General features: G+C 47.5%; 9 protein-coding genes across 9 annotated transcripts; 2 read left to right on the forward strand and 7 right to left on the reverse strand.

Annotated features, from left to right (window-relative positions):
- Positions 1–200: 200 nt before the first annotated feature.
- Positions 201–1,405, reverse strand: BHQ10_000071 (uncharacterized protein; the record flags this gene model as incomplete). Its single annotated transcript, XM_040879758.1, has 2 exons — positions 201–1,317; positions 1,368–1,405. 2 exons carry the CDS (start codon positions 1,403–1,405, stop codon positions 201–203), a joined length of 1,155 nt encoding a protein of 384 aa, XP_040728576.1.
- Positions 1,406–2,012: 607 nt separating this feature from the next.
- Positions 2,013–2,892, reverse strand: BHQ10_000072 (uncharacterized protein; the record flags this gene model as incomplete). The annotated part of the gene is made up of 3 exons (XM_040879869.1): positions 2,013–2,348; positions 2,402–2,643; positions 2,706–2,892. 3 exons carry the CDS (start codon positions 2,890–2,892, stop codon positions 2,013–2,015), a joined length of 765 nt encoding a protein of 254 aa, XP_040728577.1.
- Positions 2,893–5,337: 2,445 nt separating this feature from the next.
- BHQ10_000073 (uncharacterized protein) lies at positions 5,338–6,285 on the reverse strand (the record flags this gene model as incomplete). Its single annotated transcript, XM_040879980.1, has 2 exons — positions 5,338–5,399; positions 5,454–6,285. The coding sequence occupies 2 exons, from the start codon at positions 6,283–6,285 to the stop codon at positions 5,338–5,340; spliced, it is 894 nt and encodes a 297-aa protein (XP_040728578.1).
- A 1,226-nt stretch (positions 6,286–7,511) lies between these two features.
- On the reverse strand, positions 7,512–8,160 carry BHQ10_000074 (uncharacterized protein; the record flags this gene model as incomplete). The annotated part of the gene is made up of 4 exons (XM_040880090.1): positions 7,512–7,630; positions 7,688–7,805; positions 7,869–8,027; positions 8,089–8,160. 4 exons carry the CDS (start codon positions 8,158–8,160, stop codon positions 7,512–7,514), a joined length of 468 nt encoding a protein of 155 aa, XP_040728579.1.
- Positions 8,161–8,405: 245 nt separating this feature from the next.
- Positions 8,406–9,872, forward strand: BHQ10_000075 (uncharacterized protein; the record flags this gene model as incomplete). The annotated part of the gene is made up of 3 exons (XM_040880201.1): positions 8,406–8,439; positions 8,490–9,087; positions 9,143–9,872. 3 exons carry the CDS (start codon positions 8,406–8,408, stop codon positions 9,870–9,872), a joined length of 1,362 nt encoding a protein of 453 aa, XP_040728580.1.
- A 3,257-nt stretch (positions 9,873–13,129) lies between these two features.
- On the reverse strand, positions 13,130–13,866 carry BHQ10_000076 (uncharacterized protein; the record flags this gene model as incomplete). The annotated part of the gene is made up of 3 exons (XM_040880312.1): positions 13,130–13,404; positions 13,523–13,709; positions 13,780–13,866. 3 exons carry the CDS (start codon positions 13,864–13,866, stop codon positions 13,130–13,132), a joined length of 549 nt encoding a protein of 182 aa, XP_040728581.1.
- A 1,663-nt stretch (positions 13,867–15,529) lies between these two features.
- Positions 15,530–16,038, reverse strand: BHQ10_000077 (uncharacterized protein; the record flags this gene model as incomplete). Its single annotated transcript, XM_040880423.1, has 2 exons — positions 15,530–15,721; positions 15,793–16,038. 2 exons carry the CDS (start codon positions 16,036–16,038, stop codon positions 15,530–15,532), a joined length of 438 nt encoding a protein of 145 aa, XP_040728582.1.
- A 1,733-nt stretch (positions 16,039–17,771) lies between these two features.
- BHQ10_000078 (uncharacterized protein) lies at positions 17,772–19,191 on the reverse strand (the record flags this gene model as incomplete). Its single annotated transcript, XM_040880534.1, has 2 exons — positions 17,772–18,651; positions 18,701–19,191. 2 exons carry the CDS (start codon positions 19,189–19,191, stop codon positions 17,772–17,774), a joined length of 1,371 nt encoding a protein of 456 aa, XP_040728583.1.
- Positions 19,192–21,552: 2,361 nt separating this feature from the next.
- BHQ10_000079 (uncharacterized protein) lies at positions 21,553–22,798 on the forward strand (the record flags this gene model as incomplete). Its single annotated transcript, XM_040880645.1, has 6 exons — positions 21,553–21,666; positions 21,717–21,751; positions 21,804–21,877; positions 21,928–22,146; positions 22,196–22,536; positions 22,592–22,798. 6 exons carry the CDS (start codon positions 21,553–21,555, stop codon positions 22,796–22,798), a joined length of 990 nt encoding a protein of 329 aa, XP_040728584.1.
- Positions 22,799–23,042: the final 244 nt, after the last annotated feature.

Below are 23,042 nucleotides of genomic sequence, written 5' to 3' on the forward strand. Positions count from 1 at the left end.
CCAACAGCGACTAGACCGTGATTGTCTAGACTACGTTGTCTACTGCTCCAATGATATTTGATCTATGAGCGTGATCTGGATATCATCTCGATGCTTACATATTAATGACACTGGATCTAGATCTTGTACGATATGCTCTAGATCCAAGGATGGTATTTACAGTCTAGAATTTGCATTCAAGGCAAATTTTTAGAATGATTCTAATTCGAAGGACCATTCTCTAACCCAGCAGTGACCTTGTCCACATACTCTCCAGCATTGACACCGAGCTGAGCCATATCCAGTTGCCGACCACGGTTTCGGCCATTCATCACCTGTGACATAGCCCGAGCAACTTCTTCTTCTTCCCAAATACTGCCGCCTCCAGCGCCGTCCGCGTCGCCCGAACCTTCCATGGCGACCGCCGTCCTCCAATACCAGTCATCGCGAGCCTTGAGCGACTGATCGCGCACCACCGCATTCCGCGTCACGCTCAGACTATGTAATTTCGAATTGGCGCTAGTCAGCGCCGCCGTCGCAGCGGCAATGACCTGGTTGACCTGGTCACTTGGCGAAGGCGGACTGTAGAAGAATCGATGCGTGGCAGAGATGTAGATCAATGCAGCACAGACGGCGTCGAAGATGGTCATAGACAAGAAGCGAATCATATTCATGCTGGTGTAGAGACTCAGCGGCGGGATTTGACCCGCCCGAACTGCTGGTGCGGCGGCTGCGATGGGATCGTATGAAGTCATGACATAGCAATCAAGAACAGCCAGCCCCAGCGCAGCATAGACAAACCAGGACCGCCATCGACCAGCTTCGACGCCTGCAAAAGGAGCTGATGTCACGATGCCGATAATAGCTAAATGGACCAAATGAGGCACCAGGATATTAAGTGGCAGGTAGTATAAAAGATACGAGAACGTATCCTCCAGGTTGCAGAACTGGCATGACAACAGCGCGTCAGGCCCGAAACGCAAGTAAATCTTCTTTTGAGCGATAGTAGTCAAGTTCCCTCGTAACAGCTTATCGTAGTCGGTCAGCGCATTGTCTGGTCTGTGTCGCGCCAAACGAGCAAAGACGACATCTGTAGGAGTGTTGATTCGAGATCCGGTCTGTGTGAATATGTTTTGTGCTGGCGCATATGGATTTGACGGTACACTCAACGTGAGGAATACGACGATGACTCCGAATAGGAAGTTCAGGGCTCGGTTTGCGTCAGCAGGTATGGGTCTGGGAGGTGGGCGATGTGCGAGTTGGACTCGAAAAGCGCGGTAGTGGTTGATGAGGCGAGGTAGGAGAAAGGGTCCGAAGAAGAGGAGGAGGGATTTCAGACTTGATACATTAGTTTCGAACAAAAAAAAATGGCTCCTGTAGGTACTTACTTTCCCCAGGTGAGGAGTGAAGTGATATTGTTGGACATGTTGAGTCAAGCATGCTTAGCTGAAGGTAAGGCTTTATAGGAACAAAAGGCAGCAGATGATATATATTTATTGCTTGGAATCAATCATAAAATCATAATGTAAAAGTTCCGTGCGGTGTAGTCAATTTTGTGACCATGTGTTGGTGGTTGTTGGCAAGTTGTTCATTTTCAGGAACAAAGAGACCTGTCTCAAGTAGGCTAGGCTGGAAGTGTGACAGTCTTTATCACATGCTGGCCAATGACTTTGGACGTCCACCACCATCCACTTCAATTAGTATCTACATTCGTGAATATTGAAACGTTACTTATTACATAAAAAGCGTATACATGATAGTGACTTGGTCGAGCCTATGAATTAGAGAAACATGGATAAAGAGTGACACATGGTAAGATGGTATTATGTACATTTATCAGTGAGCGAATGTCGATCTTTATGAGCGAATGCAAACAGACTGAATGACAATGCAAAATATTCAAAATAACACCCAAAAAAGAGAAAAAGATAAACCTCGCCGAACACCGAAACTCTTTAACCCGCTTGATATACTCGAAAGGGCAGCCTTTTCAGAAAGCGAATAACAGATGGAACTAAAAAGAATGAGAATGACTAGACGAAATTCCCACCCTGCATAGCAGGATGGTGCGCCAGATCAGGCATCGTCACCTCCTCGCCATACGGCGCCGTAGGTGTGGTAGCGGTCTTCTCGCGCACGGGACTCGAGATATTCACTGGAAAGCGTGAGTTACTAAGCGATTCCGCTGAGCGCGTGATGCTGACCTGACGGTATGTAGGTAGACCGTCTGCCTGGCTGTTGAAGGTAGTACCTAGTCTGAAGGAGCGTTGGCTGCTTTTGGAGGAGTCGAGGACTTTGTCGGCGACGGCGCCGTAGGAGCGGACGTGGCGGGCCGTGAGGGAGTTTTCAGAGTCGGCGAAGACGAAGCTCTGAGAGAAGTCAGTATCTTGTTTCCTTTCGGGTGGAGAAAAGAGAGGCGTACTGCGATGAAGTTGACAATGCCCATGGTCATTGCCAGAATTCCTGCGGATGCCACGATCCTCCAAAATGGCATGCCCATGTTATCTTCGCTGTAATCATCGTTGTTCAAATTTCCGAGCACCGAGACACCCATGATGATCATGACGAGAGACAAGGGCACAAAGCTTGCAGTTTCGCCCAGCTGCGGCACCCAACGAGTGAAGAACTTGTCGAAAAATGGCAACTCAGAAAGGATGAGTAAGACTAGTGAAGCTGTTAGTTTCTGCTTTCTGCTTTCTGCATCTCTTTGGGGATTGAATGCTCACCACCCATTATGGTTGTAAAGGCATGGCTGACGGCTTCAAAGAAGAAAAAGTTGTTATTGATGGAGATCTTGATGAGCATCACCACACTTGCGGCAATAATGTCGAGGAAGGTGATAATGTTGATCGCTCGCAGAACGTTGAGGATCACGTAACCTGGACCAGCCAGGGCTTTGGAGAGGCGAGACATGATTTTTATGTTGTTCTGCTTCTAGCAAATGCTATGAAAGTAAATAAATAGTCGTAAAGATCGTAAGATTTGTATGAAAACGAGATTAATAATAGAAAGCAATGAGTTGATTCCACGATCCAGCCAGCAGAACGATGTAGGAGATGTATGTACCAGACAAGAGAGTAGAAGAAATATTCGCAAAGGATGAGAAAAGAAAGAAGACGAAGATCGAAAGACAGTTGGGTGAAGAATTTAGAAGAGAAGATTACAAGACGGGGATGGAGCAGACAGAAGCCCTAGTCGTGGAGATATTGATCTCTATAAGACATCAGGTCGGCCTGCTTTGACCAGCCATTCAGCAATTACTTGAATAGAGAAGATAATATGCCGGGCATTCACTAGCCTATTGATGCCTGACATAACCAAATAGCCAACAATAGCAGTCATAATCAGCAATCCTGGAGAGGGGCTCGTGAAACATTAGCTAGCCCCATGTCCTTTGGTTTGAGAGGAAGAGAGAAACAATGAAGGCCATTCATTCGTTTGACAGTGACTATTGATGATACAGCGCCAGTTAGGCTCTAATATGGTGTGGATCGCCGTCGACTCAAACGATCTTGAAGATGAAAATAGAGTATGAGATACTCGAATGTGATTGGCTGTTGTATATACCATGCCGTTTGAATGCGGACTATTGTTGTTATTTTAGCATAACTAGTTCTGTCATGTTAGCATGTTTTTATGAGTCAAAAATAGGTGCCCCAGACTCGCTTGAGGTCGATCTGGCGGCAGTCAAAGGGCTGGTTGACAAGGCACGACGAGCGCCAGACATGAAACAACGGAGGTCGAATTGGGTAGCTGAGCGCTTAGCCTGAAGATAGCTCTGTCGTAGAAACGAGGATACATAACCGCCAGGAGATGACTGTCGGAATTAGAAACGGTATCAGCTGTCGTATCCCACTGAACTGTGGTTTGTTAGAAGTTGCGGTTGCAGTTGACGACTCGTATGTTGCTGTACATTGTCCTCTGAAGTGAGTGACTGAGCGAGTGGGCTGAATCATCAGGCTGGCCCACAACACGAGCTCGGTGAGACTGTAAGCCAAAATCGAGTTCAAGATTGCGGTCTCGTCCATATTAGTATCGGTGCTTCCTCTTTCATGCCCACCGTATACATTGTCCGGTTGTACCACGCTGATGAAGTGAAGCAGATGTTGTGTGATTGGGCGAAGGCGATAGAATCGTAGAATCCCATGGGCGCCCAATTGGGACTAGCGCAGAAGAATGGCCGTTTCTTTTGCCTCAGACCGACCGACCCTCCGCTTTTGTTGTTCCCTCTCTATCGTCCACTCTTCCAAGCCTTACTTCCTAAACGCAGCACTGCGCCTACACTTTGAGTGACGAAAAGGTACCAATCCGTCAAAATGACTCGTGGCAACCAGAGAGAGAAGGCGCGCGCAAAGAACTTGGAAAAGGCCGCCAAAACAGTATGTACTTCTGCTCTGCACCAATAATGCGATCGACCATTTTGTTTTCTAACGTCCTCCAGAAATCCAAGAACGGCATGAGCGGCAACGAGTTCGCGCGAGAGAAGGAAAGGGTGGCTGCCATCATGCAGGAGAAGCAGAAAAAGGGTAATGATTCCATGATTGCTGATTTTTGATTCGTTTTTCTCTCTTCGTAGGGCCGCGGCGGAAACACCTGCGATACGAACTGGAAAAAAAAAGTTGTCTGGTTTCGCAATACGGGTTCTGACTTACTATTCTTATAGCCTTAGAGAGGAAAGCTGCGGAAGCGGCAGGSGGCGCAAAAAAATGACACCCCCGATATAGAGTCCGTCATGACGACGGTTCCTCACGATTCCTTCTCTTTGATCCCGATACTTGCACCAATTTTTTTTCGCGATTCAGAGCAATATGTGACCTTTGTATTCACGGATACCAGACAATTTTACATGACACATGGCAACAATCTCCTGCTCTATTATACACATGAATTGGTGATCATCGATGAATACAAGTTGGGGCGAGCATGGAAAGGACGAACATGGATACAAAAGAATCGTGAGATCAACGCATTCAATTCGACTTGATTTAGCTCTTTGGCGTTCCCTCCTTCAAATCGGCGTTTACCCTACTCATCCTTGATGCATCCGTTAGAACATTTATACTTTCTTGTTTATTGATTGAATGAAGTATATGATATTGATTTCTGAACATTAAATCAAACAGAACTATTATCCCTTCTACCTGAGATGGAAACTGGAAAAAAATGAAAGGGAAGGTAAAAAGGTACTACGTTTCGCAGCACCATTCTGCATCATGCTCCGTCCTTTCTTTTTTCGGAAAGATAAATAATGATACAGATCATAAACTAGCAAGATCACGGATGTACTTCAAGTGCATCAATTCGTGTTGCATCGGTGTATAGAAAGAAGTTGGAATGGTGAAGTATAGCGGACAGTCTTTACACTGTGTGATCCAACAAAGATCGCCTCTTGGCTGCAGCAGCGACCATTGAGAGTTCACCTGTTCGTCCTGTTAGCTGATTTGTATTAGATGACGGACGAAGAAGTGACTTACCACCCCAACCACCCATAGCATTAAGACCAGCGCCAGCAGGGAAAGCTGCCGCTCCACACAAACAAGAGCATGAGCAAGCACCACCAGAAGTCAAAGTACCAGTTCCCGCCGCAACAACAGAACCAGAAGTTGCAGCAGCGACTGCCGCAACACTGCTCGTAGCAGTCGATCCAGACGTCGCCGAACCACTAGATGATGCAGCAGCGGCGCCAGCGCCAGTGCCAGCAGCAGTGGCCGTACCATTCTGCGCTTTGGCAGCAGACAAAAACGCATCTTGGGACTTCGCAGCGGTAGGGTTGATACTGAACACCATTCCCTCGCCGCAGTGGCCTGTTTGACCGCAGAACATCCATATAGGTGTGCTAACAGTAACCTGGAACTGCAACATGGGTGCCGGCGAAAGGCTGTTGTTAATGTTAGGCATGAACCCGGAATCAAATCCACCAACAGTCTTTACACAAGGAGCCGCAAATGAGGATTGAGTGACGGTGTGATTCTTGGACTCGAAGTTGAACTGCACAATGTCGCCGACGGAGGCATTAATGCTGCTGGGCGTGTAGACGAGACCTGCTGTTCCGCCCACGGTGACCATGTGCGTTGTTCCTGCAGCCATGGATGGGGAGTTGTAGTACTTCGTCGAGCTTGAGCCGCCGTTGTTGGCAGCTATGATGATGATCTCGGTGCCGGAACCGACTTCTACTGCGAGCTCGGATGAGACATCGTCGGTGACCGCCCAGTTTTTGGTGCTGTTATGGTGGCGAGAGGGGCTGGCTGTGGCTGTTGATAACAGAGAGGCTGCGGCGAGGATGCAGAGAGATTTGAAGGAAACCATCTTGTCGGTTTTCGTGGGTTGGCTTTGGTATAAAATGCAGTATAAAAAATGGGTATCAAGACGTAAAGATTGAACAATCGAAGCAATTAGTCACAGACAAGAGCTTTTGTTTGAAGTGAAAGAAAGATTCTGATAGCACAGCTACCTAGTAATCGGAATCTGAAAAGAGAGGCAGAGAAAAGAAGAGAGCGATGCGTTGTCTACTCCAAGAAGAAACCAAGAACCGAGAACGAGGGAAATGGCATGAATTAAATCAACAACGTACAGACGCCACCCTTCAACAACACATACGGGGCTTGGAGTCACCGTTGGATAGGAAGAAGCCCTCTCCGCTTTGCTAGCTGATCTAACACTTTCCAAACACACCTTTTGACATGTACAGTTTCAGCCATTGCCCTAATCTAACTCAGTTCTATCTAAAGAGGCACACGTGGAAGAGGCGCAGTGTCGCGTCTATTGAGCCTGATGTCCTTATTAGGTTATATTGACTCCTCGTATTACTGTATATGGGAAAGAAATCTGCATCGCAGATATGTGAGTGCTGTGTCGGGATTAGGGTTAAGACGGTTGTTGTCGCAGGTTGTGTCTCATCCCTGTTCCAAGCCGCCAGCCTCCTGGCCTAGGCTCAGGTACCGTGAGGCTCTGAGACGATTGTAGTCTATTTGAGACTGCATTTCCGTCTTTTAGCCTCATTAGCTTATTTCTACAGTATTTGCTTTTCACTGTTAATGAATAAGCTAGAATGAAAGTCAGATCTTATTCGATTTGGGCAAAGAACACTATCTACTTAAAGCAACCCCATAATCACCAATTTACTATGTATGAGCCGTGTCTCCAGTACTCTGACAATCTATTCAAGGCCAAGTACTCTAATTTCAATCGATTTTTCGCCGAATATTGGCCGATGTTGCAGACCTGTCGCGGTACAGTGTCTTGCGCCTTCAGCATGTCGCACCTTAAGCCCTAACTAGTATCCAGACCAAGGGTTTGCCTGTCAGTCTAGTAGCTAGATACGTAGTAATGACAAATTATTCCGATTCACTCTAGAGCCTCCTGTGAACCAACCATTCAAAGGGCGTGGACGATCTTGGAAGAAAAATGAGAATTTCTAACCAGATAAGAGCATCTATTATATGGGGTATCACAGTAACTTAATAGAGCCCAACAGCAACATGAATGTTAGTCATAAAACAGAAGACTTTGTGAATACAACCTTCAACCCAGTTTCATTTCTGGTTGCTGGCACCATCAGTCTGGGCTCCTTGTTGTCGACCTTCGTAGAGACCCGTGTAGTAACCTGCATAATACCAGGCCATCATCAGATTCTTCAGAGCTGGATCTTGGACTATGAAAACGTGGTTAGCGTATTTCTCCTAGCTGAGAGTGTGCTCTCACGGCTTACCTTGTCCTAGTAATGCATCAGGCGCAGTTGGTGCGCCGCCAGCAGTCGGTGGTACTATGCCGGCAGAAATTGACGGCCCTGTCTGGACTCGGGGCTCATCCGATATCGTCATATTTTCCTGGTAGTTAAAAGATTTTGTCAGCAGGTCATCCACTCAAACCGCCAAAAGATGTAGCCGTACTTGAACATCCTCTTGTGCAGCAGCATCACCGTCCTCCGCCACATCCATAGACTCTTGCAACTTCTCCATCCCAGCTACAACGGCATCAACACCTTCCTTCTCGGCGCGGTCCAAGACTTCCTCCACATTCTCCCCTCGCGCATGAATGCTATGATAAAGCTACGAAACTGCATATCAGTCACGTGAACATATATCAGACCGGGACGGCAAGAAAACATACATTATATTCCTCTACTGCCTCGTCCCAAGAGCGCACAAGCGCTGTATCATCCCAAATCTCTTCATGCGACATATTAGCGCCTGATTTATTTTTTCTTTTTGCCATGATGTTCCGTGGTTATGTACATGTATATGTTGTTGAGCTTGAAAGTTGGTGTGGAGAAGGAAGCTCTTTCTTTCGTGTAGGTGGAGTCCAATTTAGGCGCCGGGCTTGGCGCTGCATGGGCAGAAAAAAAAAGTATCAAACTTTCCGCACCGCTCATACCATTGTCTCTCGATTTGAGTATTGTTTTTTAAAACGGTGATAATCCAATTATAATGGCTCCAGAAAAGAAGGACAAGAAGCGCAAGGGTAAGTCACGGTTTTTGAAAGCCAATTATTTGCATATTAACAGAAAATAGCTACCTCCGCCGCCGCTGTCGCTACCCCAGACCTTCCCAACAAGAAATCCAAAAAGACTGTTGGAGCTGAAGCAACGCCCGCTGCCACCCCCAAGCCTATTCTCAAAAAGAAGAACGCCGAGGAAAAAGCCAATGGCACCGCGAAAGCTACCGTCACAGAAACCGCTGATGCACCAGCCCGAAAGATCAAGCCGCGCAAGCGTGCGAGCGACTTTTTGAGCGGTGACGAAGAGGACAACGAAAGTGCAGAAGAGACAAAGTTAAAGAAGCAAAAAGAGTCTGCGAAGAACGTAGAGAAGAAAGAGGCCAAAAAGACCGCTCCTGCCAAGGCGAAGAAGGTCGAGGTCGTTGAGCAGGACCAATCTGAGGAAGAGGGTAGCGAGGGTCAAGAATCTGAGAATGACGAAGTCGACGACCAAACTGCGGAATTGATCAGGGGCTTTGAGAGCAGTGGTGACGAAGATGCCTCTGAAGACGAGGGCTTCGAAGCTGGCAAAGCCGTACCCCGAATTCCAGACTCCAAAAAGGCCAAGCGCAAGATTCAGAAGAAATTGAAGGAGAATAATCAGCCTGATGAGCCTGGCACTGTATACGTTGGGTAAGTCCCTTTTCCCTCAACTTTGCACTTTTTTGGTGCGTGCTAATATGAACAGACGCATTCCCCACGGTTTCTATGAACACCAAATGAGAGCCTACTTCGCCCAATTCGGCGACATAACCCGTCTCCGCCTATCCCGCAATCGCGTCACAGGTCGCTCCAAGCACTACGCCTTTATCGAATTTGCGTCTTCAGTCGTCGCCAAAATCGTCGCGGAGACAATGAACAATTACCTCATGTACGGCCACATTCTGAAATGCAAATACGTGCCCCAGGAACAGCAACACCCTGAACTGTGGAAGGGCGCAAACCGTCGGTATAAGCGTGTGCCTTGGAACAGAATTGAGAAGCAGCGTCTGGAGCGCGGCAAGACGCGCGATAAGTGGGCAAAGAGCATCGAGCAGGAAGAGAAGAGACGGTTGGCGAAGGTAGAGAAGTGGAAGAAGTTGGGTTATGAGTTTGACATGCCGGAGTTGAAGGCTGTGGATTCGGTGCCTGTGCAGGAGAAGTTGCCGGCGCCGGAGGCTGCTGCTGATGCTGCAATTGAAGAAGCTGCGCCTGCTAAGGACATTGCTGTTGTTGAAGAGACTGCTCCTGTTGCTGCTGAGGAGGAAACGCCCAAGAAGAAATCCAAAAAGGCTAAGAAAGGCAAGGAACAGATTGAAACCGAGGTTGAGACTGCTACCCCGGTCAAGCAGGTAGAGACTGCCGCTGCTACGCCAGAGACCTCATCAGCCAAGAAGAGCAAGGCCAAGAAGGCAAAGAAGTCTGCCGGCAAAGCCTGATGTGAATGTTTCTTTTATGTGTATAGATCAAAAGTTTACTACAACCCGTTATACAGGAATGGAGTTTATTCGATATGCTATTTTCGATTATTTGGGTGTCCTACCTTTCAAATGCTAAAGCTAATGTTCGTAAGATCATGTTACAGTACATGGTTAATGAGCTTGTCCGCCCATGACATCTGATCCATATACCCGCTCGGCCAGCATCCTAAGTTTCATGGGCATAAATTGATCTTGATAACGTTTGACAATATCGTCCTTGCCGGCTGGATAGAATAATGTGGACCATGTATTTTGGTTTGCGCTTTCGTTCATGGCACGCTGTTCACAGTATGCTCTTTTCTCTGCATTCCACCATCGAGGTAGTATGCTCTGTTTATTTTTAGTAGTTGTGAATAATGACGATGACGAGGATGGTGTTGGTGAGGATGCGGAGTTGGTGTCTGTGTCGTTGTCATGTGTAGTCGATGAACAAGGCGATGTGGAGGCGATATCATCTTCTTCATTATTGTTGGATCTGGTGTCTGCGCTTTCAGCTAGATCCAGAAAGTAGCGGAAATCCTGAAAAGCGTATTGCAGAGCTTGACTGCTGTCATCGTCAGGGTTGTTGGTTGTATATCGTCCCCTCAGCCTTCCGCAATACATCCTCTCATCCTCCACTCTCAACCGGTACGCATCAATTAACTGATCCATCGCCGTATCTTCCGTCGATAAACTGTCCAGATAACTATTCCCAACCATGATGGCGCCCACACTGCACGTCCGTTGATGTCCCCTCTTCCAGTCCGCGCGTTGACATGCCCGCGAGCAATACAGTGCTGAACGACAGCGAGCACATCGTTTAAGTTTCTGATCTGCTCGCGGGTTGGGTAGTTCTCGTTTCTTGCAATATGTGCATGTTCGGGTTGGATTGCTCGAAGATTTTCTCCTAGCTTGTTTTTCTTCTGTTCTTTTTGCTTTTTGTGGAGATTTCGGATTGTTGAGCCTAGCGAGCTTTTGATTGATAAAATCCATGTCCTGTACCCCGGATTCTGTAATATACTGTGGGTTCAGCAATGTGTATCAACAACCAGCCTTCTTCTGTAGGGAGGCTTCTGATAGGTAGGCTGTCGCGTGCTCAACGGACGGAATTTGTTGACTTGAATTAGATCCGCAGGAATACCCCGGAAGGGAAGCGTCTCCCTATATAAACTCATGGTATGTCACACAGCAAACCAACCCAAGTCCCCGGGCCTCCATAGTTGACTAACTCAAAAGTAAATATTCACTAGGTCATGTGGCTGGCACAGATCATAACAAGGGCAGCCCTTGCCAGACCGCGGACAAATCGCATGGCCGGATCTCGCTGTCCCCACAATTTGTTTTCTTGTTGAATCGCTGAATGTTCTCGCAGCGAGACGAGAGCGGGTAGAAGGCACGCAGTGACACAGACACAGGATTTGGCCAGCCAGAAGTTTGTGTGCACAACATTCCTATTGGGCATGTGAGGCGCTGAGAGGGATCCTTCATGGGAGCGGCGGGCGGGRAAGATGGGGKACGGGAGACGGCCTAAGCCTGGGGAGCGGACTCAGCGGAGTAGGCACTAACCTGTGAGAGTCTGAGGTTAGGCTTAGACGCGACGCTATTACGTTAAAATAACTGCCCAGAATGCACCAGCGTACGGACCTAGGCCCTGCATTGGTCTGTATATCCATGTGAGCCACCTTGCTTATTCGCGTGACTCGGTTTGATCGTGTGTAATTACCAAGGTTAGCTAAGAATGGATTCTTGCGGCGCCAATTCGGAACGCTCAACCTTGCATCGGTTCTTGGTCCTAAACTACAGGATGAGTAAAAGTCTAAAGACTGTCTGATCTGACATGTGCAGCCGGAACAGTAACACAGCTGGCCGCCACACAGTCCGGGGAAGTGCATCCGTCTGAAACAACTCCAAATATTGAACAAGTAGAATGATAGCTGAGATCGTGACCTATCAACAAATGCCTCACTCGTCCGACGAGTCGACGCCCAGTTTCGAAATACCTCACAGGCATTACGTACAGTTCGAGTGTCCAGGTCCAGGCTCAGCCCCGGCTGGCTGAGAGGATTTGCCTCAATTTGAACACGGATGTACGTCGTACGTCGGTCTGCGTGTTGTTAGTCAGGAGCCTGCATGTGCCTCAACCTATATCGCGGAGTACATGAACTGGCCGTGCAACGAGGTGACATTCGGCCACTGCCGGTTGCGATCGAAAGTGGTGGATCAATCAGATTTGCGCCGAAGAGGAAATGTCTCACGTGTTGTTCCCAAGAGGCCGCACACGTGACTTTCTGCCGTTCCTGTTTGCCTAGTTTGCATTCTACTCCAAAATAGGCTAGCGTCCTCGCGTCGGACCGGACTAAAACCGAAAAAATCAGAAAATTCTTCTAACTCTTGGTTCTCTTCTCCAACTCCTCGCTCAAAGAATCGCATTCGAAGCTCACACACAAGAGTGTATACCCATACCTCTCACTACAAGCTTTGGGAGAAAGTCCCCGGACACCCTGCCCAGTTTGTTCGCAAATTGGTTTTTGTTCTCTCGATGAGAATGTCCAGTCAGGCAATGCGGAAACGCGCCGCCATAAAAGCAATTTGATAGCGGCTTACGCTCCTATTCTTCCTTTGGATCACGGTCTCTGCAACACTTTTCTTCGGGAAGTGGACACAATGGCGTTGACGGGGTTCAGAGAGAAGAGGATGTCCTTCGGGACGTCAGTATTGGGGTTGCTCTTCGTCGTGGTTCGATAGTCATGCGATTGCTCGTCTGCATGACGGGTAACTCAATGGGGCTCATTCTTGAGGCGAGGAGTTCTTTTTCTCTTTTACAAAGTCTGTAGCTTATGGAAAGCGGTGATTTGGTTGATCGGACTGCGGGTTATGTTGTCGTTTGTCTGATCGGCCAACACAGAAGCCCTGTCAAAGGGGCCGGACTTTTGATTACCTATCTTCCAAGATTGGAACATGCTTCAAGAGTTGAGTCGGGATAGTGAGGTTCGTGTGATGATACAAACCAATCATAGAGTCAAGCACAGAGGATCCGGCCATCGTGCAAGGACCGTTGAAGACCAGATTGAATTCATATCTGATGGACATATCTCGCTTGGTATTATACATAATTACATTATGCAGCTGCATAATATTTTCATATTTTCATATTATCAAATGAGATTAATCATAATCATAAGTGCCACTCCAAGTATGCATCATGCTTTTGAGTCGTAGTAACAGCACATATCCTCCTATTTGGTCTTTTCAGCCGGAACAGCCTGAGCCTGTCTGCTGCTCGCCTGTCCCCTCTGTAAAATCGATATCACCACATCGCCCGCCAGCGAAATAACAGTCGCACAAGCACTGCTCCATACCTGGATACTAACCGATCCCAGCGGCGCTCGCGGAAACGACAAAATCCATTCGACGGGATACGGGAACCACCCAGCCGGAAGATCAAAGACAGGGGTTTTGGTGTAGTAGAATTGGATGAACAGGCGAGGTCCGTTGAGGGTTAGCCATCGGGCTATTTTCACCGAAAATTGGAACGAGGTTTTTCTTGAGCCCATTGATCGGTCTGCCCAAACACCACGTATTAGCTATATTCCCATTTCTGTAGTCTCCCTTCAGGGGTGTATACTGACTCATCGCCTCGTATTCCTCCATGGCCTTGTCATGCTTCCTTCGTAGCTTCGCCCATTTGGCAAACTCGTCCTGCGAGCTGGTCGCGTTCATTTCCCGTTTGAGTTGGACGACATCGCGCTTGAGCTCGGCGTTTTTACGGGCATCTTTGGAGATGGGGACGGGAAGTCGTAGGTAGAGGATCCATAGCTTTTCAAGATCAGAATGTTAGCATGATATTTCTTGCAAGCCAGGATCACACGAGTTGCTCGGTGCATACCAGATCATCGATTGTACTTGCGCCGATCGTATTGACGATATATATGGCCAGCTGTATGAGGAAGATGAGAAGTAAAAAGGAAATCATCTTGAGTTGTTACTGCTGTCCGATGAGATTGCGAAGATTGATGCGATTGTGGGAAACCGCACAATGCGGAGGGGAACGACAACCGCGGGCTTCTTAGTGAACACGGGATCCAGTTACCGGTTTTGTAGGGTATATGTAGCTTTTGATATCGCGAGCTTGGAGCTCCAACGGTCTGTTGTGAAAGGTTGAAGGTCAGGGTCGGGCAGGAAAGAATAATGAATGACGTCTGGTGTTTTACGAACGAGCGGCAGGTCCTCCGAACCGCCAAGACATCGCCTGTCACAGCTCGTAGAATTTACCATCAATTTACCATCAATTTACCATCGTCACCAAACATCACCACTATGTGCACGCTTTTTGGCAATGTCAATGACCTCAACTAGTGGAAATGACACGTACAATTCTCTGTCTAATATATTCGTCAATAGGAAATCAGATGAGGTTCTGGAAATCGAAATATTGACCCCAGGTCTGGGGCCTCTATTACAAGATGGACTTTGCATCGGAATCACCAAAGCAGCTTTGGTTGAGGCTTTTCTAATTGCAAGGAAGAAATTCCTTGAATATCTTATTCACCAGAAGAGAAGTGAAACAAATGCGTTCTCAGATGAAAGCAAGGAACTGGACATTGCGACTCAGATCATCCTCCTCTTCGACTGTGAGCATGTGACGGCCTGCAACTGGAGGAAACGATATATATCTTCTTTGATACAGGAATTTGTTCTTGATCGTGATAATAAGCTCTCAGAAGGCCTTTTGCAAGGAGAAAGAGCTCTGATTACCTCATTTCAATGCTCGCCATTGCATCGACATACAAAATCGCCTACACTATGGCAACATCGGCTATGGATCATGACCAAGTCGTTGGCCCTGAGGGAAGAAAATACTGTAACTTATGGAAAATCAGATAACTCACTTCGCAGCCTCATACTAGAAGAGCTTGACGTGGTCTGCAAGTCGAGCCAGCTGCATCCACGAAACTATTATGCGTTCAGCTATATCCGCCAGCTCCATACTTTAGTCTGCCAGTCTTCGAAGAGCGGCAGTCAAGGCATACTAACTGAGCTGGCTATCGGTATGGTAGAACCCATGCTGAAATGGTGTTTGTCCAATCCGAGCGATATTTCGGGATGGATGTATCTTTTCTACCTCCTCAATTGCGATAGTAATATACTACAAGACAGCTTGCTTGAAGAGAGGAGATTGGTCATGAAGCGGACTATTCACTTTGCTGTTCAAATAGCTGCATGGGAGAGCGAGAGTCTGTGGGCGTTTGTCAATCTGATGCTAGATAGGTTTGGAGTTGATATCCTTCCAACGGCTGATACTACTAAACCTGTCCTGTGGAACAATCTACTGGCATCAGGCGCTCGCTGGAAGACGACAAAAACCAGAGTAATTGAGATTTACAAGGGGAAGCAAGACCAAGCTATAAGCTAGCATGATGTTTCATTGTTCGAGACATAACTGCTAAATCGACATCCGAACCTCCGCCAAAGCTAACGACTCCAACTGTGATATTCTAAAAAAGTTTCAGGGTTTTCCTGTAATGAAAGACAAGAACAAAACATCACTCCATAACAAATTCTACCATCAACTAGACCTCAAGGTCTAGCATCCTCCCAGACATTCACCACACCACAACTCCATACTCATCTCCAATTTAGATGGGCAATCCGTCCATCAAACCTCCAACCAGAGGCAAGCTGGATAGCATACCCTTTGGTTTGGCAGCCGCCGCAGATGCCGAAGGACTAGCCTGGGCCTTAGCACCAGTCGGGCTAGGAGCGGTGGTAGGTACACCGGGGGTGGGACGCGAAGGACCAGCCGAAGTGGGAGTGGCCTTTGCAGCAGCCTGTCAGCTCGTCAACTGTGCACTAAAAGAAACTCTTCTTGGAGGGAAGAAAAGGAAACGGGAGGAGCTACCTTTGCTGCAGCTTCGAGCGCATTCTCCATCTCGTTCATGTACTCCGACTCGGAGTCGCTGCTGACCTGCTTGTGCTGTGTGCTGTCGGCATCGGCGTTGTTGTCGTGGTCGAATTCAGTGGCCATGCCGGGCATACCGGCCACGCTGCCGGTGTTGGGGTGGGTGGATGTTGGTGCTGCATTTGCGACGAGGGCGAGGACCGCAAAGACAGCGAACAGGTAATAGAAGAGGTTGAAGCGGGCCATTTTGTTTGGTGAAGATGATAGATTGATATGTATTGATGTCTTTAGAAAGAGTGAATGGCAAAATTGAAGATCAAAGTTGCTGGTAATCGAAAATCTCAAAGGTCGAAAGTTACAAAAGAAGAATTGTACAGGACTCGTGCCTGGGTGAGCATCACGTCCCCTTTAATATGTTGCATGTAACCTCGCTACGTGCCTACCGGGCATACCTGGTAATTTACTATTCAAGTGTACAAGGCTACAAGGTGCAACGCCCCTTCGGCCACAACATCCTTCAAAAGACCGTGAAACGGAGTGTGTTATGTATCTAGTGGCTAGGGGGTCCTCCTGGAGTTATTGATCAACATGCCTACGAACGTACTATGTATTTGCACAAGGAAGCACATGGACGGTACCACGCGTACCTCAAATGATCTCGAGGATGGCAGGACATAATTGGATAATGGAGGATTGTCGCGTACAATGTAGATGTTCATACAGCTGTAACATGGAATGGGTGCTCGAGCACTCACTTTTCTCTTTTCTCTCGAGAGAAAAGAGAGACTGTCAACAAGAACAGCGAACAGACCACTCATGAGACAGGGTTGAGACATTATAAGATGAAACGAGGCACGACGATCAAAGTTCAATATCTATCCATGAAGCCTATGTTTGTTTCTCCCACGGACGGGATATCATTCCTGGGGTTCGTGCCCGGGGATGAAGGTACAACCATCTCCATCCCTTACATGAAAACATTCCGACCTTACCAAGGTGTCAATCGACATTCGTAGATACAATGTTCTATAGTAATCAAATCTGCATTCCATCAAGCACAACCAATTTCATTCTCCAAGTCACTACTACGGTAGGTAGTATCATAAGGCATATGTATCTCCCTCTATTGACACGTAAAGCCCCATCTTAATATTAGAACCAACGCAACACGAGTGAAGCCGCCTTTTTCTTCTTTGTGAGAAAAAGTGCGTTCTTTCTATTGGCAAAAATTTTGACCTCCTCCGTCATTGTGAGATGGACAGACGAGACTTCGAATATGCCGTGCTTTAGAAGCTACATACGTAGGTAGGTATGGATGATGCGTCGGTGGTGGGAGACGATCATGCCAGTGTTGTTTTGTGCGAGGGTATATCGCGCAATGGAATGTTTCGAAGTCGATGTCGAAGTAAGGAAAAGAGCGCAGAAAAAATGTAGTTTTATTCTTTCCTATCAAGATTAGTAACACAAGCCAATGAAAGGTACTATCTCCAGGCACAAGCATGATCAATTTTCCCGTCATCATCAAACAGGAAGAATCAACAAGATATGAAAATGATGTATGCTATAAGCGAACCCAACCGCCGCACAGAGCAAAAATAAGCGTCTTTCTCGAAAGAATCGTCGGGATTAGAACAAGCATTTTTTTCGGTCTCGGTCTAAACATTCTAAATTTGTAGATGAGACGGTTGAAAAACTCAGCTACAAGGGTATGAAGACCTTGATATGTATATGAGATGAAGAAGAGAAAAGGAAGGAAGAGGGAAAATTTGTTGGCGCGTTAGTAACTAATAAGTGGGTCGTGTATTATATAAGCACCCTATAAATCAAGAGCCTCAGGCAGAGATAAATTAAATGTCTGATGGAAATTCACTCTTATTTTTAATATCAAATTGAACTACATGGGGGTTGAGTACAACAAGAAATTATGGTATTCGGAAAAGTCAGACAAATCTACATCATTTCATCATCTAGCAGACCAGCTAAAAACGAGCAAGAACCTTCTCCTGCACGTCACCCTGAGCATACTCGCTGATATTCTTACTCAATACCGACTTGGCCTGTGCTGCTGTGAAACCCTTTGCCGAAACAGCAGGGTTGTAACCAAGGCCAGTGACTTTAGCAATTTCTTGATCCGACACGGGGGTAGCTTCTTTGCCATCGGCGCGCTTGTAGACGGTTACGACGACAGCACCGCCGAGACCGAGATTGTGTTGCAGAGCGGCCGAAGTACCCTTGACCATACGGTTATTGGCCCAGCCACGTAAGTGCCATACAAGCTCGGCGCATTGAGCAAGACCCGTAGCGCCGAGAGGGTGGCCCTTGGAAATGAGACCTCCGGAGGGGTTGATGACCATGTGCCCGCCATAGGTAATGTCGCCCTTGCGCACCATTTCATGCGCCTTTCCTGGTGCGGAGAGCTCAAGTGCGTCAATAGTAATCATCTCGTTGGCCGAGAAGCAGTCGTGTAATTCGCAGACCTTGACGTCCTTGACGTCCACTTTGGCCTCGGCCAAGGCGGTCCGGGCGGCGTGGCGGGTCATTTGGAAGCCCATCAGGTCGATAGAGCTGCGGTCGTAGAGAGACAGGTCATCGGTAGCCATGGTCTGACCAGCGATCAGAATAGCCTGCGACTTCAAGTGGGGGCGAGCATCGAGGAAAGCCTGGGAGACAATGACGGTGGCCGCGGCACCGTCAGAGGTAGGACAGCATTGAAGTTTGGTAAGTGGCTCGAAGATCATGGGAGCTTTCAAGACCTGTTCAAGGGTATATTCGTCCTGAAATTGCGAATATGGGTTGCGCTTGGAGTGTTCGTGGTTAATGCGAGCGATTTCGGCAAAGTCTTCTGCCTTAGCTCCGTATCTATATATTTGTCAATTCTGGAACAACCTCAAAAAGGCATGCGACGTACTTCTCCATATATTCCCGGCCAGCGTTACCAAACATCTGAGCAGCACCAGGGGCATTGGTCACACCACGAGTCTCAGCCATCATCATTCCGAACAGACCGGTCGGATTTTCTCGGTCGTTAAAGTATGACTGCAGACTACCAGGGTTCATCTTTTCAAAACCCACGACAAGAACACAATCCGCAGCGCCATGAGAGACAATAGTGCGACCGAGAGCAAGACCAGAGGAACCGGTTGCGCAGTTATTGTTGACATTATAGATGGGAATCTTGGTCAGACCAAACTGATAGAACACTCGCTGACCGCAAGTGCTGTCTCCGTAGACGTAGCAGGCTACACCCTGGTCGACGTCGTCGTAGGTGATGTGGGCGTCAAGCATGGCCTTGACACCGGCTTCGAATCCCATTTCATGATAGTCGACTTTGCCTCTGGGCTTGATGAATTTGGTCATGCCCACGCCGAGGACGTAGGCGGGTTGTTGTTGTTTGCCCATATTGTCGAATAGTCAAACCTTAACCTTAATGTTGTTGCAATTGTATACTAAATTTTTGAAAAAAAGAGGAATAATGGTACAATAATTAGGGTAGTATTCGCAATGCACAGGTTTGGTGGTTCGATGACTCTGTATTTATCATCCTCATAAAGTAGAGTCAATTATTGATTATTCACAGGGAGACATGTCCGGCGGAGTTGGCCTATTTGGGTTTTGCGGGGAAGGCTTGGGCCGAGGTCCACCGGCGCACACTACGTGCCACTGTACTATGTAGGTATACCATAGTAGAAGGCCATCGCCCTTCTCCTGGCTAACCGACGGGACGGCTGCTTTGTTGCTTCCAAGGCTATGGACATATCAATCCCGTCCGTACCGATGTTCGTTATTAAAGGCCATGATCTGCTAGTGATAGACAGGACATGCCGAGGAGCTTTTCTTCAGATACGTGCATGCATATCAAATGCTTGTCTGACAGAGCCAAGCATCCCGTGCAATGAATCAGCAGCGATGACAGTGCTTATTTCTCTCGGCTTTACTGTCTTGTTCTCGAGACGGTTGCTCAATCGGTCTTTGGATTAGATTTATTGATTTTGTGTAACCATCATGCTAGATTAACTGGTGGATCGATGAAGAATGGAAGCTTGTCCATTCTGGACGATATCATGATACGGAGTACACTGGACCGCCTACAAACGAAATGATATATCCTACATGTGTGTGCCGGAGTTGCTTTTTTCTTTTGATTCTTTTCTTCCTTTGGTATTATTCTTTCGCGACCAAAATTATGACACACGGTAGGATTTTTTTGGAAAAGAAATGTACTGGTGCAGAGCCAAGAAACCGCATGGTGGGCAGCAAACAGGTTCTGTATGCGCTTGGGCACGCGACAGGGATGTATAATCGATATGGAGGTACCTATGTATGTGTACAAGGGCAAAATATATCAACTTCACCCTTGTACATATCTCACATTTGACATGGCTCGATGCATGGTCAGCTAGCAAATGCAGAAATGGCCACGGATTCAACAGGATGCAAGGTTCAAGACTGTACGAAATAGCGCAAATCGCCTCGGTTTKCTGGGTCGGGCCGTTGTAAGCATGCACTCGAGGCATATGCTCCTCACATAGAGAGCATTGAATGAACTCGGATTCTGTTATTCTCACGCGACTTCAGATTCACAGCGCTCCCAGCTACGCCGTAGATGTGAACTTAGCCTGATGCGTCAAGATAATCTGACGAACCATGGCATGAACCCCTGGGGAAGAATGTCTCTTGTAGAGATACTTCGTACAGAGGAGCATCGGACAAGGAGAGCTGCCCGATCATCTCGACGACGTCATTAGTGCACTCATCCGCTTATCTCAGCGCGCTATTCCACTCCGGGCGGTCGATCGCGGTGCACTCAGCTCCGATCCCATTCGTCTGCTGCTGCAACATGAACAACTTCCGCTTTCATGGTTGTTATTTCTCACTCTCTATTGCGATTACTCGAGGCCGACCCAATTTCTCATTCTGCTATCTCTTTACCCCAGCTTTTGGGTGGACGGAGAGCTACGAACCAAGGACGAGCCACAACTTCATCGATCACCCCACACGAGGTACGTTCCGCTGCTMCTCCCGCCACATGCGGCGAGCTCATCTAACTACCCCCCCAATCTACGTGATTTTGCTTTCGACCTACCATTGTGCAATTGACTGTGGTCAAATAATTATCACCACCGTTGTACTTGATCGATTACACTTAAAATTCGAGTGTGTTTTCACGATTGCTTGCAAGTACTGATTGTTCGGAATAGCCGACGAATTCTCGTATAGATCCCGAAGCTCCACGACTTTATTGGCATTGACAATTGCCTCGTTCAGCTCGACCAACATATTGGCTCGCAGAGAAGCTCATCTAAATCCAACACTTCGGCGCCGTTGCTTATATCGACGACGGCTTCAGAAAGAACGCAGATCATCGGTTTACCCATATTCATCCTTCATAGCACAATTTCGCCAAATATCTTCAACCCCTCCAGCCCGCGTCTTCTTTTGAGAAGGCAACAATCCTCTCTACGAGTCCCATGACGACGTGGGTTTTCGCAGCCCTCTCGAGAAACGACTGTGGGACGCCGAACGGTCATCTCGACTCCTGAGAGACCGCTTTGCGTTCCATCGGGTTCCCCAGCCCACCCTACGACCATACAATCAATCAGTTCAATCGATAACATAATTAGTTGCGCCTTCCTGCCATTCAGATTTGTATAGCTGAACGGCATATGGCCTGAGTAATTGCCAGGTATGACTATGAACGACAGTACCGGTCACGTTCGTCTTTCCTCAACCGGGTCCACCCGAGCAGCATCTGCCGCCGCAATGTCGACGTCGAGTCCATGGGCTTTTGACACGAAGAAGCGGAATCGTATGTTGAAAAAATATCGAACTCAAGTGGCCTCTGCTACCTCGACGATTTGTGCAACATTGGCTGTGGTAGGTACATCGAATGGTGTATTTGATGCTTGCTGACGCTTTGGTAATAGACCCCTCTAGAAAACCTCAAGACTCGGATGCAAACGTACGTCATCACCTCTGGGCTGCATTAAAATGTCATGTACTAATTAAAGCAGTCATAATTTTCGCAATCTCAAAGAGTGTGCGAGATACATATGGCGTACGGAAGGATTTCGCGGTTATACTGCTGGTAAGGTCGAATGGATTAGAGAAGCAATGGCATTTTACTGACTGGCATAGGTTTTCTCCCCCCGCTCATGAGCGTTACCTTTGTGCGGGTCGTCAGCTTCAGTACCTACCAAACCGTGAAATATCGCATTTCCGACGAATACGAGCGTGTCACCGGCGTTTCGCCTTTGCAATACTATAATCAAAAAGGTAGCATTCCTAGTCTGGCGACAATTACTACATTCACTGTGGCTGGGATGTGCGCAGGTCTCGCTGCATCTCCATTTGCATGTAAGTGTTCTGAAACATGGATTTGACGACAAATACTGATTGATTCCAGGCCCCTTTGAATTAGCAAAAAATGTCGTTCAGACATCGGTCCTGATGTCTTACCGATCTCAAGCCTCGCCGGACGCTGTTCGGGATCCTCGTGTACGCTCATTACCGCGCTTGGGCACCATCCAGGCTTTTAGAAAGATCATCAGCCGTCATGGTTTCCGCGGCCTTTACACCGGGTACCATCTTCATGCCATTCGCGACACCATTGGAACTGGACTGTACTTTGGAATATACGAGACTGTTAAGCAAGTCATTGCCAAGGAGATGGGCAAACCAGCGCAAACTCCGTTCGGTCCTCCGATGGTTGCAGGCGCGCTGTGCGGAACTATACCTTGGCTCGTGGTAAGTGCCTATATTTAAAGTTGATTGTGGATCATCATAACTCACATGAAAGTAGACTTATTCACTCGACACACGAAAGACGCGCGCCCAGAGTATTCTACTGGGTAGAACAAAAGAAATCGGCGAAGCCTCGATGGCCGTGTCGAGATCTAGCATGTACAAGGGTCTGTCCGTCTCTTTGATGCGAACCAGTTTCCAGAACATGATTCTTTTCAGTCTCTTCGAATATACCAAGGCCCAAATAAACAACCTTGAGACATGATTGGTTCTCATGGATAGAATCATCGAACTATTGAAATATTATATATGGAGAGGTGGAAGGCTCAGGCTACGTCGATTCCATCTGTTATTGTTTGCAAGAGTTATTACACAAATCAGTATGTGTATTATGATCTTGTATACATACAAAAGACGAAACGGTTCTGTACTGTTTATTGTATGAACTTTTTGTATCATTTACTACTCACATACGACGCGATCGCTAGTCGCGCGAGATTGAAACAGCT

This window comes from Talaromyces amestolkiae, assembly GCF_001896365.1.
Source record: "Talaromyces amestolkiae strain CIB chromosome Unknown scaffold1.1, whole genome shotgun sequence".
NCBI classification, from domain to species: Eukaryota; Fungi; Ascomycota; class Eurotiomycetes; order Eurotiales; family Trichocomaceae; genus Talaromyces; species Talaromyces amestolkiae.